This window comes from Betta splendens, chromosome 5 (genome assembly GCF_900634795.4).
Source record: "Betta splendens chromosome 5, fBetSpl5.4, whole genome shotgun sequence".
Classification (NCBI taxonomy): domain Eukaryota; kingdom Metazoa; phylum Chordata; class Actinopteri; order Anabantiformes; family Osphronemidae; genus Betta; species Betta splendens.
Window position 1 is genome coordinate 19598408 of NC_040885.2, and position 17500 is coordinate 19615907.

Consider the following 17500-nt stretch of genomic DNA (forward strand, 5'->3'; position numbering starts at 1 on the left):
GGAAGGAAGGAAGGAAGGAAGGAAGGAAGGAAGGAAGGAAGGAAGGAAGGAGGAAGGAAGGAAGGAAGGAAGGAAGGAAGGAAGGAAGAAGGAGGAGGAGAGGAAGGAAGGAGGAGGGAAGAGAGGAAGGAAGGAAGGAGAGGTAGGAAGGAAGGAAGGAACCAGAGTGTTACCCAGCTCATCGAACTGCGTGTCGACTCCCGACGGGCCGGGAACAGAACAGAGCAGCCTGGCTTTGAGGAAGGTGGTCCAGCGGTTGATCAGACTCCTTCTGCCCCCGACGTCATTCTGGGCCGAGACCACGGAGACAAACGGGTGAGAAGCATCAGGTGTGAATGAGTCCCTTCGGACCCGTAGGGAGCTTTCATCATCCGAGGCATTCAGCCTGTGGACCTGACCCACGGCCCGGGCCGGTACCAGGTGGTGTTCTGATGGAGCGGTACCTTGCAGACCCGAGCCACGCGGCTGTAGACCCGCCGGTCCCACTGTCCGGCCGCCGGCGCCGCGCGCTCCTTGAAGAACACGTAGACCTTGTCGTCGTCTGGGCTGTGAGTGTCACGGATGGAGAAGGAGCCCACGAAGTCGGGTTCTGACGGGAGACAGTCGCTGAGTGAATGAAAGCATGAGAGCTGCAGCAGAAGCCAAAGCCGGAGCAGCGCCGCACCGTTCAGCCAGTTCTGGTCGTAGGGCTCGGTCCGGATTGAATGTTGGCTGCTGCCCTGGAGCGACGTGCGGAACACGCCGGCGTTGGCTCCCATGAAGTCCACCGAGGTCCCAGCAAAGAGCTCTCCATCTGCAGAGGGAGGAGACCAGAACCTCTGCTTCACTGGGTCAGAACCGGGGCTTTAGAGAATGAGGCTGAAACTAAAGCATGCGACTGTTTTATTGGACACTGAGAATAAAACCCTTTGTTTCCTGTAAAAGCCTCATTGGTTGATTAGCGCTCTGCTTTGGTCCAGACAACGGTTCCGTCCGGGCAGCACCGGTACCGCCCACTGCTGTGTGTGTGTGTGTGTGTGTGAACCCACCCGTCAGCCGGGCGGTGAACGGCTCTCTGGGGCTGAAGGGGCACTTTCCTCGGCCCGACTCCGAGGGCGACACGGACCCGAACGGCTGCTGGAAGCAGAGCACAGAGTCCGTCAGCGCCGGCGGTGCATTCTGGGTAAACAGCGAGCGGGCTCCGGGTCACCTGGGGGCTGTGGCCCAGGTGCAGGTAGGTGCACTGTGGGTGGAAGGCGCCGGTGCCACAGGCGTAGACGTGGGTCCGGTTGAACGGCTGCAGCAGCCGCACGAAGTTGGCGCAGTCGCTCTGAAGAAGCATGAGAGGATTCAGGTCCACTTCCCTCCACCCGTCACACGCTCACCTCCAACTCACCTCCACACTCTTCCCCGCCTGCCGGCAGTGCTCCACGTGTTCCCTGGCAGCCGGCCAGTGGACCTGCAGGACAGAAGCACAGCCGCTCTGACCCGAAGCCCGTGAACAGAACCCCCGACCCGCTCCCTGTCTCACCGCCTGCGTGGGCAGGTCCAGGCCGTCGGGCCTCAGCAGGTAGATGTGGTCTCTGGCTCCGACCAGTAACCAGCCTCGGTCCTCGTCCAGCAGCAGCGGCTGGAAGCCACCGGCGCCGGCCCGCCAGAACACGGCCGAGCTGTTCTTCAGTTCTGAGGGAGAAACAGCTCAAACATCACACGCAGCCTCATCTAATCAAGCTGCATCAGGTCCTTCATAGCATTCAACTCTGCATTAAACCATGTGATGTATGATCAATGATGTAAAGGAACACACACACACACACACACAAATCCTGATGTTTGAGGGACAAGAGGCGAGAGTGAGATGCTGCAGGACGTCCTGATATGTTAGAACCCTGGTGAACATCAGCGCTGGTGAGTTTGGACCTTTCTACCCATTAAGGCAGGAAACTGAGCTCCTTCACACGGCGCCTTTAACATGATGGAAGCTAACTGATGAACCTCATCAAACCTCCAACACAAGCATCACAGGACTGGTTCCAGCTGCAGGCGAACTGGGCTCCAACGGTTGTGGAGGAGGTCTCCAGAACCGTCGCCCCTTCCAGGTTCAGGTAGTGATGTGTCCGTCCTCAGAACCTGCCTTAGCCTGAACTGAGCCTTCACGGGTTCTCCTTCCAGCTGCAGGTGAAGTGGACCGGTGGACTGTGACCCGTGGGCTCTGTGAACTGAGTCCATGAGTCCAGACCTGTTTCTGTTGTCGTTCTGTTTGACTGAATGCAACTCGGCTCGTGTTTCAGTCCAAACACTTCCTGGTCGAATGTTTGTGTTGAAATGTCGGCCATTTTGGCTCAGCCAGCGCCTGACGTGTGTGTGACGTGTGTGTTTCCAGCCCCGCGCTGCAGGTGAACACACGCCGCCTGCACTGCTCTGTGTCTCCGGTTTGGTCTGATCCTGAGTCAGCGTCAGAGTCAGGTCCTCTTCTGTTAAACGGCATCGTCATCATGTGACCTCTGCTCCTGTCTGCGGATCAGGCCAGAACCCTTCTGACAGTGAGCGCATGGAGTCTGAGTCTGCTTTGAGCAGGACGAGGACAGAGGACGAGCAGAAACGCTGGACTTCCTCCAGTCTTTACACTGAACCTTGGCCTCCGTTCGCTCAAACTCTGGGTTTTATTTTAAGTCCACTTTCGTTCCACTGTAAAATCCTTTATCTCTAAGGATCTCTGATCCATCTACAGCAGAGCTTTCTTCTCCTCAGCGCCATAAATCACATCTCTAAACCACAGTTAAACGCTTTCTCTCTCAACTTTGACATTTAATATATCAAGTTTCAGGATTTGGAAGCGGCTGAAGTCAAAACGGCCTCAGACTGAGATCTTATAACTACTGCTCCACTGCGTCTGCTTTTATTTATCATCCATTTAATGCGCTCAGTGACGGATGTCAGAACCGAGGCAGAACAGGAACAGATCCGTTTACATGCAGAGGATTCGAGCTCCACGGTCAGAAGCAGCTTCAGACTGTCACGGGCTCTACACAGGCAAGGACCGGCAATCGGTGGTCAAAGAACAGGCTCGGGTCGAATACACAGCAAATCCAGAAACTCCAGCAAAGGTACAGACGAGGAGAAGGCAAAAGACACGGTCAAGACATCCATCCATCCATCCATCCATCCTCCCATCCATCCATCCATCCTCCCATCCATCCATCCTCCCATCCATCCATCCATCCATCCATCCATCCATCCATCCATCCATCCATCCATCCATCATCCATCCATCCATCCATCCATCCATCCATCCATCCATCCATCCATCCATCCATGCATTAATCCATCCGTCCATCCATCCATCCATCATCCATCCATCCATCCATGCATTAATCCATCCGTCCATCCGTCAATCCATCCATCCATCCATCCATCCATCCATCCATCCATCCATCCATCCATCCATCCATCCATCCATCCATCCATCCATCCATCCATCCATCCATCCATCCATCCATCCATCCATCCATCCATCATCCATCCATGCATTAATCCATCCGTCCATCCGTCAATCCATCCATCCATCCATCCATCCATCCATCCATCCATCCATCCATCCATCAGCACTGAAGGTGGACACAGGTGCAGTGACTGTGTTGTTTGGGCTGCTGGAGCTGCTGGGGTCTAGGCCCCGCCCCCTGGGGGGGCTGGGGGAGGAGTTTGAGCTTCAGTCCCAGCATCAGGTGCGAGGCATGAATGAATGAACCCAGTAGTGCTTTGACCACTGGACTCCGGCTGCTGGTGGAAACGCCACGCGCTTCGTAGCCTCGATACTGATCGTCACTACTCGGCAGCGTGTTTGTTCCAGTGCCGTTCCTTCTCTATCCTGCTATGCAGCGCTTACTGACTGCCTGGTTAAATCAGTTGTTGAGTGTGATCTCATTGTCTCTTGTCACTCTGAGGACCAGAGTTTGTTCCAGGCTGATTCCAACCAGACTTAAATATATGTGACCTCAGGTGATTGACAGGTTCATTAACCTCAGGAAACTTGTAAACCTGGTGTCCCATCCCTCCTTTCCTCTATCTTTCCTTCCTTCCTTCTCCTTCTCCTCCCTTCCTTTTGTTGACACCTGCCTGCCCAGATTCATTTCCCCGTCCTTCCCTCTGTGTTTCTTTGACTCATGTCACCTCTTCTCTTCCTGTTCTTTGTTTGGTCTCCTCTCTCTCCATCGTTCTCTGTCTTTTCCTCCTGTATCAAATTACTCTAATCACACAGAGGTCGGAGGTCAAGGTTCTCCCCATATCACCACAGGGTACGACATCGGCAATAATCACACACAGACACACACACACGGGTTTCGAGTCCTAACCGATACACGCACACACACGCAAAACACACACACACACACACACACACACATACACACACATACACACACACACACACACACACACACACACACACACACACACACACACACACACACACAAAGGTCACGTTTCAGTCAGTGTGTGAACAGACCCCCCCCCCACCCTGGATATTAGAGCTGGTTTATAAACCATCAGCCATGGGCTGCTCAGAGTCTGTGTACGTACACATTCCTGCCTCCACTCTAACAGTTGTGCGTCCTGTAAATGTTGTTGTTGTGAGTGAAATAAATCAGCTCTGACAGATTTCCTGCAGCAACTCATGGAATGTTTCTCTGTTCATAACAAACATGTTGACACACCTTTAATCGAAGTGCACGTGTGTGTGTGTGTGTGTGTGTGTGTGTGTGTGTGTGTGTGTGTGTGTGTGTGTGTGTGTGTGTGTGTGTGTGTGTGTGTGTGTGTGTGTGTGTTTTCCGTCCCACGCGACATGAGCTCATGCTGTTTTCGTTGGACTTCCTCTTCAAGCTCCCATTGGAAAGTAGAGCAGAGCAAACGCACACCTGAGGCCGAGGGTGTGTGAGGTAACAGGATGAGCGTGTCCATCTCGCTGCAGAACCACCACGTCCAACACTGACGATGCTGGTACTGACTCACCACAGCATCAGGTTCACAGTGAATCACATCAAATGAACAGAAAAGTGTCTCAAACCCACACATGCATGTTATCGCTTTACCTTCCAACGAAACACACACGTGCTCTGTAACACATTTTGACTGGATGACCTTTGACCCCTGCCTCTGTCTTTCAGGCTACAGGGCAGCCGTATGAATGCAGACCTGTGCGTGCGATGCACTCATCGGAGCAGACACAGCGTTCAGAGCTTCTGTCTGAGTCTGAGCCTCATAAAACGCTTGTCTCGTTACTGTACAGCTACAAACGCAGCAGGACACGCACCGACTCCTTCACTGGCAAAACCACAGAGCTGCTACTGTCAGGACGAGAGGCAGGAAGCTGCTTTCTCCTCCTGAAGGAGGAAATCTGCTCCAGACACGCACGCACGCACACACACACGCAAACACACACACACGCACGCACACAGGCACACACACACACACACACACACGCACACACACCAAACACACGCACACACACACGCACACATACACACAAACACACACGCACGCACACACACACGCACGAAAGAGCCGTTCTAAAACATAAACACAACTCTGACAGAACGCTTTACTCCGTACGTGCTGCAGCTCTACAGAACCACAGACTCCATGACGCTGAGTCACGTTCACTGATCTCTGTCAGGTTTTGGTTTTATTTCCCGTTTTTATTCTGAAGGACTGAAGGGTTTTCACTCGTCATGTTTGGTTTCCTGTTTTATTTTGTAGTACGTTCGGTTTCGGTTTTCCTCTGGTTATTTCCTGCTTCACGTTCCGGTTGTCATTACTCACCTGTCCTGTATTAATCATTAGTCACCTGGGTGTTTAACCACCACCAGAAACCACAGTAATCCGCCAGATCGTCTGTTCACTCACCCGTTCAGCTTTCCAGCATTCTTACCTCTCCGTGCTTTGATCCTGTTTCGTACCTGACCACGTCTCCAGCCCAGCTTGTGATGATCCTGTCTGCCGGTGTGAGTCTGACCCTTGCCTGTGTTTGACATCCGCCTGCCTTATCCTTGTCTGTACTGCTGCCTGTGACCGACCCGTGTACCGACCTCTGCCTGTCCGACCAAGAGACACAATGAATCCTCTGAAGCCTCACGTCGTGTCGGCGCTGTGCGTTTGGGTCCTCCTCCGTGTGTTCCTGACAATCTCATTGTGCAGGACTTTTGGAAATCTGCTGGAAAATCTGTTTCCACGGCGGCGAGCACATCCAGCACTCGCCTGGTTTCCACATCCAGCTCTGATCGGAGCCAGGTTTGTGCTGAGGTCCTGTTCCTCCACTTGGTCTTAACAGGACTTAGGTGTGGACGAACAATGGGACGGTCTGGTGGAGAGGACAGATGTTGGTCCACATGTTGGTCCACATGTAAGAGGAGGGGCCTGAACCAGGAGACTCACACTCTCCACCAGTTTCTATTAGATCACTGGAGGTTGGTGTTTCTTATTGTTTATATTATTATTATTTGTTTTAGGGTGTATTTTCCCTCGAAACAGCTGTTGCAGCTGAAAGCAGAGCAGACAGAAGTGAAGCTGGATGTGGGGTTCTGTCCTGTTGTTTTTCCTGCTGCCATGATGCAAATTGATTAAACCCACTTTCCACATTTGAAGCAGGTGACATTAATTTCGGGGCATGATTGATTTTTCGAGGATCAGAGGTTGTAAACAAAATGCCTTCATGTTGGAAATCTAATTATTCCAACAGAGGTCGACTGTGGACCAGGATCCAACCACAGCCAGGATCCAATTTGAGCCAGGATCCAACGGGAGCTAGGATCCAACCACAGCCAGGATCCAACCACAGCCAGGATCCAACGGGAGCCAGGATCCAACGGGAGCAGGATCCAACGGGAGCCGGATCCAACGGGAGCAGGATCCAACGGGAGCCGGATCCAACGGGAGCCGGATCCAACGGGAGCCGGATCCAACGGGAGCAGGATCCAACGGGAGCAGGATCCAACGGGAGCAGGATCCAACGGGAGCAGGATCCAACCGGGCTGAGCTGCTTCGGCCTCACGACCAGAAGGCAATTTATCTAAAGGCTTTTTAACCATTCACTCCAGCACCTTCGTATGAAAAGAAGGAAGGAGCTGATTGAAAAGTTTAGCCACAAACATCAAGCAGCGCTGCCTCGTTTCTTTTGTGGCCTCAACTGGAGACGTTTCACTGAGTCTGAGTCCACAACGAACACCTTAATCGACAGATATTGAAGCAGCTGTGATCACATCAACACAACTAACTCCCATGGGAAAAGGTCAGAGGGCATTTCTATGGCAACAACATCCACCCAATCAATGTGTCATTAGAAAAAAACCTCAGCATGTGACTTTTATTACTGATCGCTTTAGTTCCGTTTAGGAGAAAGTGAAAACGTCAGACAAGTTCTACTTGTGATGTTTCAGAACGTTGGAGACAGAAACTGAGCTCTGAAACCCGGTTCCTTCTAACTTCTCTGTGGAAGCTGTGACTGATGAGACCTATGATTGATTAAACGCAGCACACATGTAAATCAGGCATAAAGCGCCTGAACGTGAAGCTACAGGCAGTAAAAGGCACATAACTGTGTCTGAGGAATGTGAGTGAGTGGAGGCTGTGGACTCCAGCCAAGGAATGTGCTCCATAAATCACCGTGTGTCTGTGGTCATTAAACGCCACTTCATCACAAGCTGGACCTCAGCTCCTCCTGTGCTGTCAGTGATTACTGACCCGGTGAGACACCCCGCTGGGCCCGGACGCTCTCATCCAGGCTTTACTTCTACTGTAAACAGTCAGGCGTGCTTCAGGTGTCATCAGGTTGTGGTGACTCACACACTGACACCAGGTGACACATGCCCTCCTTCCTACCTGAGTGGGAGAGCTGCAGCCGAGGCCCCGTTTGGCTCCAGGCTGAGGCGGCGCTGGTCTCAGGCTGCAGCAGCCAGAGACACAACATCAGGACCTGAAGGGACCCGAGTCCTCCGGCCGCCTGCAGGTCTGTGGCTGAAGTCATCTCTGAGGGATCGTCACTGTGCAGAGGTAGAGGGGAGACAGCATCCAGCCGCTCGCGTCACCCTGAAGACAGAGCAGGAAGGAAGTGAAGGCAGGAAATGGCCAAATCATTCAGATCTGAGCCTCACGGACTCGTCATCGCCGGACCTGTGGACTGTAGGGACCAGAGTCCAGTCCAGCGGTGAAGGAGACCAGGCTAAAGAGACAGATGGAACCAATGAGACACCAATAACTCAACAGCTCAGTGGCTCTGGAGACACGGACGCGTCTCGTTAGGGGTGAAACCTCCTTTTGTGCTGGGCATCAAGTTCATTTAAGTTTCAGTCCCGTTTGTTTAATTTCCCCCTTTTGAAAACAAGACGTGAAACCGATACTTTACACAGTAACTAAAGTCCAATGATCTCAAACCTGCACATGAAGGCAAAGCAAACATCAACAAACACAGTCCCTCCGTGACCGTGCTTGCGTGGGTGCCTGCGTGTGTGTGTGTGTGTGTGTGTGTGTGTGTGTGCGTGTGTGTGTGTGTGTGCGTACACCTCCCAGAGAAACTCGTCTGTTTTCTCTTTCTGTTGATTTGATTTAACATTACATCACAGCTCACATGAACGCAGACAGAAGGATGGATGGATTAATGCATGGATTAATGCATGGATGGATGGATGGATGGATGGATGGATGGATGGATGGATGGATGGATGGATGGATTAATGCATGGATGGATGGATGGATGGATGGATGGATGGATTAATGCGTGGATGGATGGATGGATGGATGGATGGATGGATGGATGGATGGATGGATGGATGGATGGATGGATGGATGGATGGATTAATGCGTGGATGGATGGATGACTAACGGACAGATGGACAGATGGACGGATGGATGGATGGATGGATGGATGGATGGATGGATGGATGGATGGATGGATGGATGGATGGATGGATGGATGGATGGATGGATGGATGGATTAATGCATGGATGGATTAATGCATGGATGGTGAAACAAACAAACTCCACTACGTCCTCAGGCTGAAGTCAGAGTCAGAAATGCCTGCTTCAGTTTCAGGTCATTGTTTTTGAGTGGGTCAAACCCAACAAGCACCAGAACCAGAGCAGCTGGAGGATCCAGGAACCTCCTTCTCCTTCTGACATCGGCCTCTGTCCTTGCTCCTGGTGGAAGTAGTTTGTTGACAGGAGGCTGAGGTGAACTGATGAACTCATCCTCACCTTCTTCCTCCTCTTCATCCTCCTTCATCTTTCTCTGTGATGCTGTGATTCTTCTCAGGAGGCTACAGCTTTACAAGGCGTCTCTGTCCGAGCCTCTGATCTTCAGAATGAGTAATGTCCTCCTCATCGTCCTCCTGTTGCTTTAACACTAAGTCAAAGTTAAATCTCTCTCTCCTCTCATGAATCTGATCCATGATCTACTCATCTTCCTCCTCCTCCTCCTCCTCCCACCAAACTATAGCTACACTACACACAATCCTGGTTCTACAGCGGCTCAGTCTGGTGTCAGATCAAGCACTGTGGGTCAGAACCGGGCCTGCTTTCGGGTCTCGGCCGGTTCTGCTGCTGGTGCTGTTTGGACCACCTGCCTCAGAACGCTGCCAGTTACTAACGTCACATCTTTGCTCTGCAGTTTATATTCTGTTCGTTAATTTTATTTATTATTTATGTCATCTGCTCGTTTGACCCGGGTTCTGCTCCTGATGAGAACATCTGTATCTGTTTGACCCAGTCAGTACGTGCTTCTTTTAATACATATTTAACTCAAACTTGTGACTGTAAACTGAGTAGTTTTCATCTGGCGTCGTAGCAGATTTCATGCTGTGCCTGAAGCAGTGGGACCGGTTCAACCACTGCAGGACTCCGTTTATTAGAGCGTTGGAGGTCCAGGCCCGAGGTCCCGGGTCCAGGCGGCGCCATGGTACCCGGATGCTCGCCTGTAAAACACCTCAGCATCTACTTATGTCTGGGAGCGGGTCGATCATAACAACATGCCTGACTGGTGGTCCGTTTCACCAGGAGCATCACGGATCAGAACCAGAAGTAAATCAGTCAACACTCGCTGAGCGTCTGGAAATCTGCTCTTCCACTTGTTTGCTTTAATTCCCAGTCTGTAAACATCAGTGATTATAAAAAGGTTCAGCTCCTCCTGAACATAAAGCAACAACACAGGCAGTAAATCAGAGCGTCTCCCTGACGGTACCAGGAGCCGGACTCTCTGCATCTGTTCTGAACGTGGCGCTTTGAGACAGAAGCCTCCGTTTCGGCCTCTTCACTCGTATGAACTGAAGCCTCCGTCCTCAGACGTCAAACGTCCGACAAAAGGACGCAGCAGTGCATCAACCAGCCAAAATCATGGTGGGAAAGAGAAACTCAGACACTCTAATGAGTATTTACTGTGTATTTAATGGGCCACACACAATTAACAGTAATGATTCTGTTGTGTGTTCGCTTCAGCGTTGTCTTATTATTCTCATCACAGCAGGTTTCAGGCGCTCTTCACTCACTGAGCTTCTTCCTGAGCTGATGCATGAATTAAACACATTATCTCTAAACATGGTCATGCTCATATTTGTCAGAAACACTGTGAAGCCCCATAAACAGGAGCTCAGTCCAACCTCATCAGGATGAAACAAGGACGGCAGCATCAAACACTGTTTATCCGTCAAACGATCCCATCGCAGTGAAACTAAACTAAACCTGGTCTGAGACTGAGCTCACAGGTTTGAATGTTCCACGGTTTCATGCAGAGACAGTGGAACCGCAGCTTCATTCTCAGTTCAGCCAGAGGAGGTGAAGCGTTTCAACATTGAAGGTACCGGCTCGTTTCTGGTTTTCCAGAACCCGATCCTGGTTTTATTCCTTCTGCTCGAGTTCAGACTTGATGTGATTTCAGATGCCGGTTGACGCCAGAGTCTGAAGGTGTGTTCATCGTCCCGCGGGTCCTCATCCGAAGGAGGCCTGGTATCAGAACCAACCTGTAGAACTGAGCCGCGTTTCCTCCCAGCGATCACAGGCCGAAGCCCCAGTCTGGACCTCCGGCCACCGTCCACTGAGCTGCGTCAACCGTCCAGGAACCAGAACCACGGCGACAGCAGCCGCCGCTTTCAGCTCAGAGACAAGTGCTGGTCTCGTTTTTCCAGAGTCAGATTGTGGGAACTGAGCAGGGAAGAGGAAGCGGCCTCTTCACTGTCTCTCTGCTGCTCAGCCTCTAGGAAACGCTGCGTCTCTGGGGGTTTGTGGGAAGAGGAAGCGGCTGATGTCATCCACTTCTAGAGGGCGGCGGCGGAAAAAGACGAGGGAAGGGACGCAGTGATTCCTACGAAGCTCCAAACCCAGAGAACCGTCGCTGCCTTTGACTCGGGCCTGAAACGAGTCGCTGTGACTCGACAGAAGGAAACTGTTACAACGTAATCATGAGAAAACGAGTCACGCGTGTGATTTCCAATCAGTCAGTGAACACATCAGATGCGTCCTGTGAGCGACTGGTTCCATGTGGGTCGAGGTCAGACTTTAGATTTGTCTCAACAAGCTCCAGTCAAGAGGATTTTTATTATTAAGGTCAGATCCTGAACACAGACGCGTGACGATGAGATGATGAGACACGACAAACCCAAATGGATCCTGCCCATTGGTAGGAATCTGGAACCAGTACAGCCCCAGAATCCAGCGCCTGCACCTTCTCACCTTTAATCTGCACACGGGAACGCGTGACTGCATTGACCTGCAGTGGAATGTCCATAATCACCAGGACCATCAGCACTGACTAACTGCAACAACACACACGTCCATATGTTGGTCGGAGCAGTCGATAAGTCTCAGTCCTGGCTGAGGAAATTCCGATCAGTCTGAAGGGACCTTTAAAGGCTGGAATGCTCGGAAGGTAAGAAGGAATAAAAGGTGGATTTACAGTGTCTGCACTGCGCGATAAGAGCGAGGAGCCCCGATCACGGACCAGGAGCTGAGGCTGAAGGCTGCTCACAGCTCATGGCTCACTGGGACCAGCTCGGTCCAGCCCGATCCAGCTTGGTCCAGCCTGGTCCAGCCTGGTCCAGCTCGATCCAGTCCGGTTCAGCTCGGTCCAGCCCGGTTCAGCTCAGTCCAGTCCGGTTCAGCTCGGTCCAGCCCGGTTCAGCTCGGTCCAGTCCGGTTCAGCTTGGTTCAGCCTGGTTCAGCCCAGTTCAGCTGGGACCTGGTTTTACTGTTTTTCATCTCCACCGTCTTCTTTAAGGATTAGAATATTTTAGGCAGCATATAACTAATTTATTTCAGTGGTTTGTTTAAATTAGCTGCTGATCAGATGTTCATCAGCCTCAGACACTAAGTCCATGTTTTTAAAGTCACAGTTCTTATGTGGCACCCTCTGCTGTGAGCCCTTAAAGGTGGGGGCAAACTGTTCAGATCATCCTCAGGGAACCATGAATGCCCTCATTAGGCGTCTCAGGGAGCCGTGAATGCGGCCTCTATTCACTGGTCGCTCCCACGCACACAAAGGCCTCAGTGCCTGTGGAGCGTCAGCCTCCACCTGCCCCCCCCCCCACGTCTCCATTCTGTCCCACAAAGACACGAGTCGTCTCTAAGAGAAGCTGCCACATTCCTGTCACTCCAAAACCCCATTCCTGAAAACTGGCAGCTCAGCAGGAAACCGCAGCGAACGCTGGAACTCGTCCTGTTTCTGCCTCCAGGTGACGGCTCGGTTCTGGTTTCAGTTCTGGACGCAGTCGAAGCAATGACATGTTTTTGTGGGCGGCTGCTTCTTCACACAATGGATTTGCTTTGTCTCGTTGCAGAACGACATGTCGGCTGTGTTTTAAAGAAATGTGTCAAACCTATGACACATTCACAGACAATGGGAAAATGCAGCATCTCCAGAATGCTTTTACTTAGAATGCTCCTTTAGGCATTTGTTGCACGGTCGAAACATGTTTTCGCACCGAATTGATGCTGCAGCAGCTTTAGGGTCAAACATTTCTACACGAAGCGACGGAAGCGACGAACAGCTGATGGAAGCGAATCCTCGGGTCACTGACACGACGCTCAGTCGACACATACAGTAGCAGTCGACACCATGACCTGCCACGGCTCAGGCCTCACTGGTTCCGTCTAATGAACCCCTACATCTGGGTCCTTTACTGCTTCAAACTACAGCCAAAGCTCTGTGTTTCCACAGAAACTCTTTGTTTCCTGCTTCAGTCTGTAAATCGTCTCTGACCTAAAGTTTAACGTCAGACACGTAAACGGCACAAAAGCGGCAGTTTGTGGCTGATTGTTGTGTGTTTTATTTTTACTGCTTCCATCCGCTGCCGTTTCCGCTGGGAGCTAATCTCAGCTCCATTGTTTGCTGGGCGTGGACCTGATTTAGTGGAGAGCGTGTTCATGCCGCTCGCTTCAGTGCGTGTGTAACGTTTCACACATCAGCTCAGACTCATTGAAGCTCCATCCAATCATTGTCTGTCTGTGCCACAGGTCCATCAGAGGTTTGCAGTAAACGCACAAACAGCTTGGTCAGAAAAACAGAGGAGCAACGTGAAACAGAAGGAACTGCAGCTCTACACACACAGGTTAGGAGTCCTAGCAGATACACACACACACACACACACACACACACACACACACACACACACACACACACACACACACACACACACACACACGGGTTAGGAGTCCTAGCAGATACGCGCGCGCGCGCGCACACACACACACACACACACACACACACAGGTCTGAAGCCGCAATGATGAGTGTTTAATCATTAAGGTTAATTTTTAACAGATGGGTTTCACCACAATTAGAGATAATTGGAGATGAAGCCTTGATGCTGATGATGTGTTGAGACAGGTGGCGTCATGGGAGAAGGAAATGGTTTCATTACAGTTTTTATCGGTCGCTTTGACCTGTTTTGCATAACTAGGTTCCATTTATTTTCATCATCACTATTCCAGCAGAGCATCAGACACATGTAGCAAATGTGGGAACCTGTTCTCATTGGATCTCATTTTCTCTTCCCTTTTGCAAAACATTTAACACTGACGTCATTCAAACAGTCTGTGTACTTCATTATTTTAGCTTTGTGACCAAAGGAAGACCATTTGTTTCTAACTATTAGAAACCAGTAAGACCAGTATGAACTCACCTTAGCGCCTGTTTCCACAAAAATCTTTAATTTGCTACAGTATCAGTCTTTAGACCTTAAAAATGGAAACAGGCCTGTGTTGTTCTTTACCAGCGTGGATGGAGGAGGTCTAAAGCAGAGACTATACTACTATACTAGAGTATCAACAGTGGCTGTGTCTCATCCTCCAGTAGGTTTGACTGTAGTTTAGTTTACATGTATTTTCTGTAAGTTTTCTGCCACAGTTTGAAAAATGAATGTCATGGATTCAATAAATCAAAACATTTCTTCATCTAGATCCAATTCTTTGCATAAAAGGTCAATCTGACATAAACTAGAAACAACTAATATCAACAGGCTCCAATGACGACCAATGAAGCACTGATTCACACTGTGTTATGACTGATTGGACGTGTTCATGTACTTGGTTGCAGGTTGTATTGTTTAAAGGCAGAATGAGTTTCTGCTGCATATTTCCAGTGTTTTGACTTGAGCAAACAAAGCGTGTCATTATGACATTGGAGTCGCTGCTTGGACCTGTGTGTGACCTGTTAGGAGAATGTGTTGTTTCACTGGACGGTTGCGTCAAAGCCACTGATAAAAACAGTAAATTTGTTTTGTTTCCATCAAACGCCACCATGGTGATACAGTAGTTGGGCCTCAGAGGACGTTTCATGGATGCTGGCCGATTTAAATATGATCCACCAGTGGACAGAAGCTGGAGGCTGTGAGTCAAAGGGAGCTTTGATGTCCTGAGGGTCGGATGCTCCATCATCCAAACGCAGAGAGGACGAGGCGCCGGACTGACCAGCAGCAGGAGACCACTTACTGGAGCTGCTGAGGTCAGACACTGGTCCCAGTAACAAACAGGTGTTACTGGCCCAATGACAGACTGTGTGTTTGATGTACTCACGGTTTCTGTGGCAGCAGGTGGGAGATACGTCGTCAGCCTCTGCAAAACACAAAGCCTGGTGTTACTCTGATGAAACCAAACCAGTGGAGGAAAGACGCAGCAAAGCGCCGACCTTCAGCACATGACATAGGTCACAGAATAACGAAGCCAAAGTGGCTGATTTCTGCTAAAGCTAACCCTAAGGCTAAAGGCCCGTTAGCCGCCGGGTCAGCGCTACCTGAAACTGGACCTGAATGACAGCGAAGTCCACACACAAACACTCCAGAAATAAAGTCTTTCATGTCGACTGCATTGTCCTGCACCAAGTCAAAGAAACGCTTTCCATGAACGGGCCTCAGACAAAGCCTTTGCCTGGCGTGTGTGCGATGAGTGTGTTTCCTCCACAGATGAGTGTGTGTTGGTCTCATCAGAACAAACAGCGCAGCAGCAGCAGACGCTGGTGCAGCTGTAACATAAGCAAACATGTTGATGAAGAACCGACAGAGTCCAGCCCAGGTCCCACCAGCACTTAGTGTCCCACTGTACAGGCTCCTGGACCTCTGGGAACACGATGCGACCACTGGTGGAGGCAGATGGCCGCTGACCCTGAACCCAGTTCTGCTGGAGTTTCTCCTGGTGTTGTTAGTTTTTTATAGAACTCTACAGAGTTGTTTGTGTTTGTCTGTTCTGGTCTTTAAATAAACTGGACTGGACTGAATCGAATGGCAGCATTTTTCAGCTTGTTGATGATTGACATTTTGGGAACGAAAGGAAATAACGCATAACTAGCGCATCTCCGCATGTGTGTTAGCGTGTGTGTGTTAGTGTATGTGTTAGCTGTGTGTGTTAGCTGTGTGTTAGCGTGTATGTTAGCTGTGTGTTAGCGGTGTGTTAGCATGTGTGTTAGCGTGTGTGTTAGCGTGTGTTAGCTGTGTTAGCGGTGTGTTAGCGTGTGTGTTAGCTGTGTGTTAGCGGTGTGTTAGCATGTGTGTTAGCTGTGTTAGCTGTGTGTTAGCAGTGTGTTAGCGTGTGTGTTAGCTGTGTGTTAGCGTGTTGGTCTCTTGGCGCCAGCTACCAGGTTTACTCAGACGGTCGCGGAGGGGAAGGAAACGCTTTTCTTGGCAGGATACTTGACCGTTGGCTCTGTCCTGATAAGACGTTATTAATTAACTGGACAAACACACAGACACAAACATGTCTAGTCGAGCGTCTGCAGACATGTTTGTGACATCTAAAGACAATAACAGCAAATTTGGAGAGAAGTTATTTTAGAACTGAAAAAGTGAAGATGAGCTGGGACAGAAGAATAAGAATAAGAATAAGAATAAGAATAAGAATAAGAATAAGAATAAGAATAAGAATAATAAGAATAAGAATAAGAAGAAGAAGAAGAAGAAGAAGAAGAAGACATGAATGTCTAACCGACAGCAGCAGACGGTTCGGCAGCTGCAGATGTGAAGCAGCTGTGGAGGAGATGCAGCCTCTTTGCCGTTAATAGTTATACAGAAAAATGCTGCACGTTTAAATGTGTTTCAGCTGCTCCACCGCGACCACCAGGACTGAGGATGAGCTTAGTTTTCACATGTGGAAACTGTGCCATGGTCTGAACCAGGGGCTGAAACTCCTCTAGGCACTTAAAGAGACAAATGAAGTGTAAACGGTTCCAAAGATAATGAAGGCGAGATGAGAATAATAACTCACTTCCACAGATCATTATAATTATGATCTTCACTTCAGATTTGAAAGCAGAACATCTTTTTGTGTGTTCATGGTGAACGTGGCCGAGAAAGCGAAGCAGAGAAAATGCTCTGAATCATGGGGATGAGGATGATTAATCGCTCCTCAGGTTGTTGGTCTGTTTCGTTTGGCAGCACCAGGCGTCTCCTCCAAAGCCCAACGCGCTGCGTCACAGCAGCTTGATGGATTGATGCTTCAGTGTTATCGTGTTACATCATCTGGACGTGAAGTCACCAACGGTTTTCGTCAAAGAAGACTAAGTCAACTGGACTTTTACGTTCAGCACCTGTGACGGTTGATCCCTTGGAGCCCGACAAAACCTTCAGGCAGATTCAAACACATTTCGATCCACACTTTTGAATGCTTGGCTTGGGTTTGGCTCAGATTCAAAACTATCACATTAACACAAATGAACTTGCATCAAATACCGGATGAATAAAGTTCATGAGCAGCTGATTCATGACAAAGTGCAGCAGAACAGACTGGACAGGTTCTGCTCAGTTAAAACCTGTACGTAGCTTAGCTTGTGGTTTGGCTGTTGTATATAAGTATATTTTATAAACATCATAGTATTTGCTACAGATATTTCTGTTCTTGTGTAAATGAACCTAACCTAACCTAAACCAGACAGATGCTGCTTTTCTTCCACCACCAGGTTCTGAGGTTTCATGTCTCCACGGCTACTGGATAAACTGGTCGCACACATTCATGTTCCACTGAGGATGAACCGTTAAAGATTCGGTGACCTTTCACGGCGT

General features: G+C 50.0%; 1 protein-coding gene across 5 annotated transcripts in view; it reads right to left on the minus strand.

The window, feature by feature from the left end:
- si:dkey-49n23.1 (semaphorin-3D) overlaps positions 1–17500 on the minus strand; it is a 27812-nt gene that overhangs the window by 6339 nt on the left and 3973 nt on the right. The window contains exons 2-10 of one of the 5 annotated variants that reach the window (XM_029150810.3): positions 15027–15065; positions 7852–8058; positions 1511–1662; positions 1376–1438; positions 1190–1309; positions 1029–1113; positions 665–793; positions 444–589; positions 174–288 (exon numbers count right to left, since the gene is read on the minus strand). In XM_029150810.3, the coding sequence (XP_029006643.1) occupies positions 174–288; positions 444–589; positions 665–793; positions 1029–1113; positions 1190–1309; positions 1376–1438; positions 1511–1662; positions 7852–7996 (955 nt within the window). In that variant the 5' untranslated portion in view covers positions 7997–8058; positions 15027–15065. Of the gene's footprint in view, positions 1–173; positions 289–443; positions 590–664; positions 794–1028; positions 1117–1189; positions 1310–1375; positions 1663–7851; positions 8059–8142; positions 8162–15026; positions 15066–17500 lie in introns of those variants that run through there. The other 4 variants (XM_029150809.3, XM_029150808.3, XM_029150807.3 and 1 more) reach the window with 4 other exon arrangements.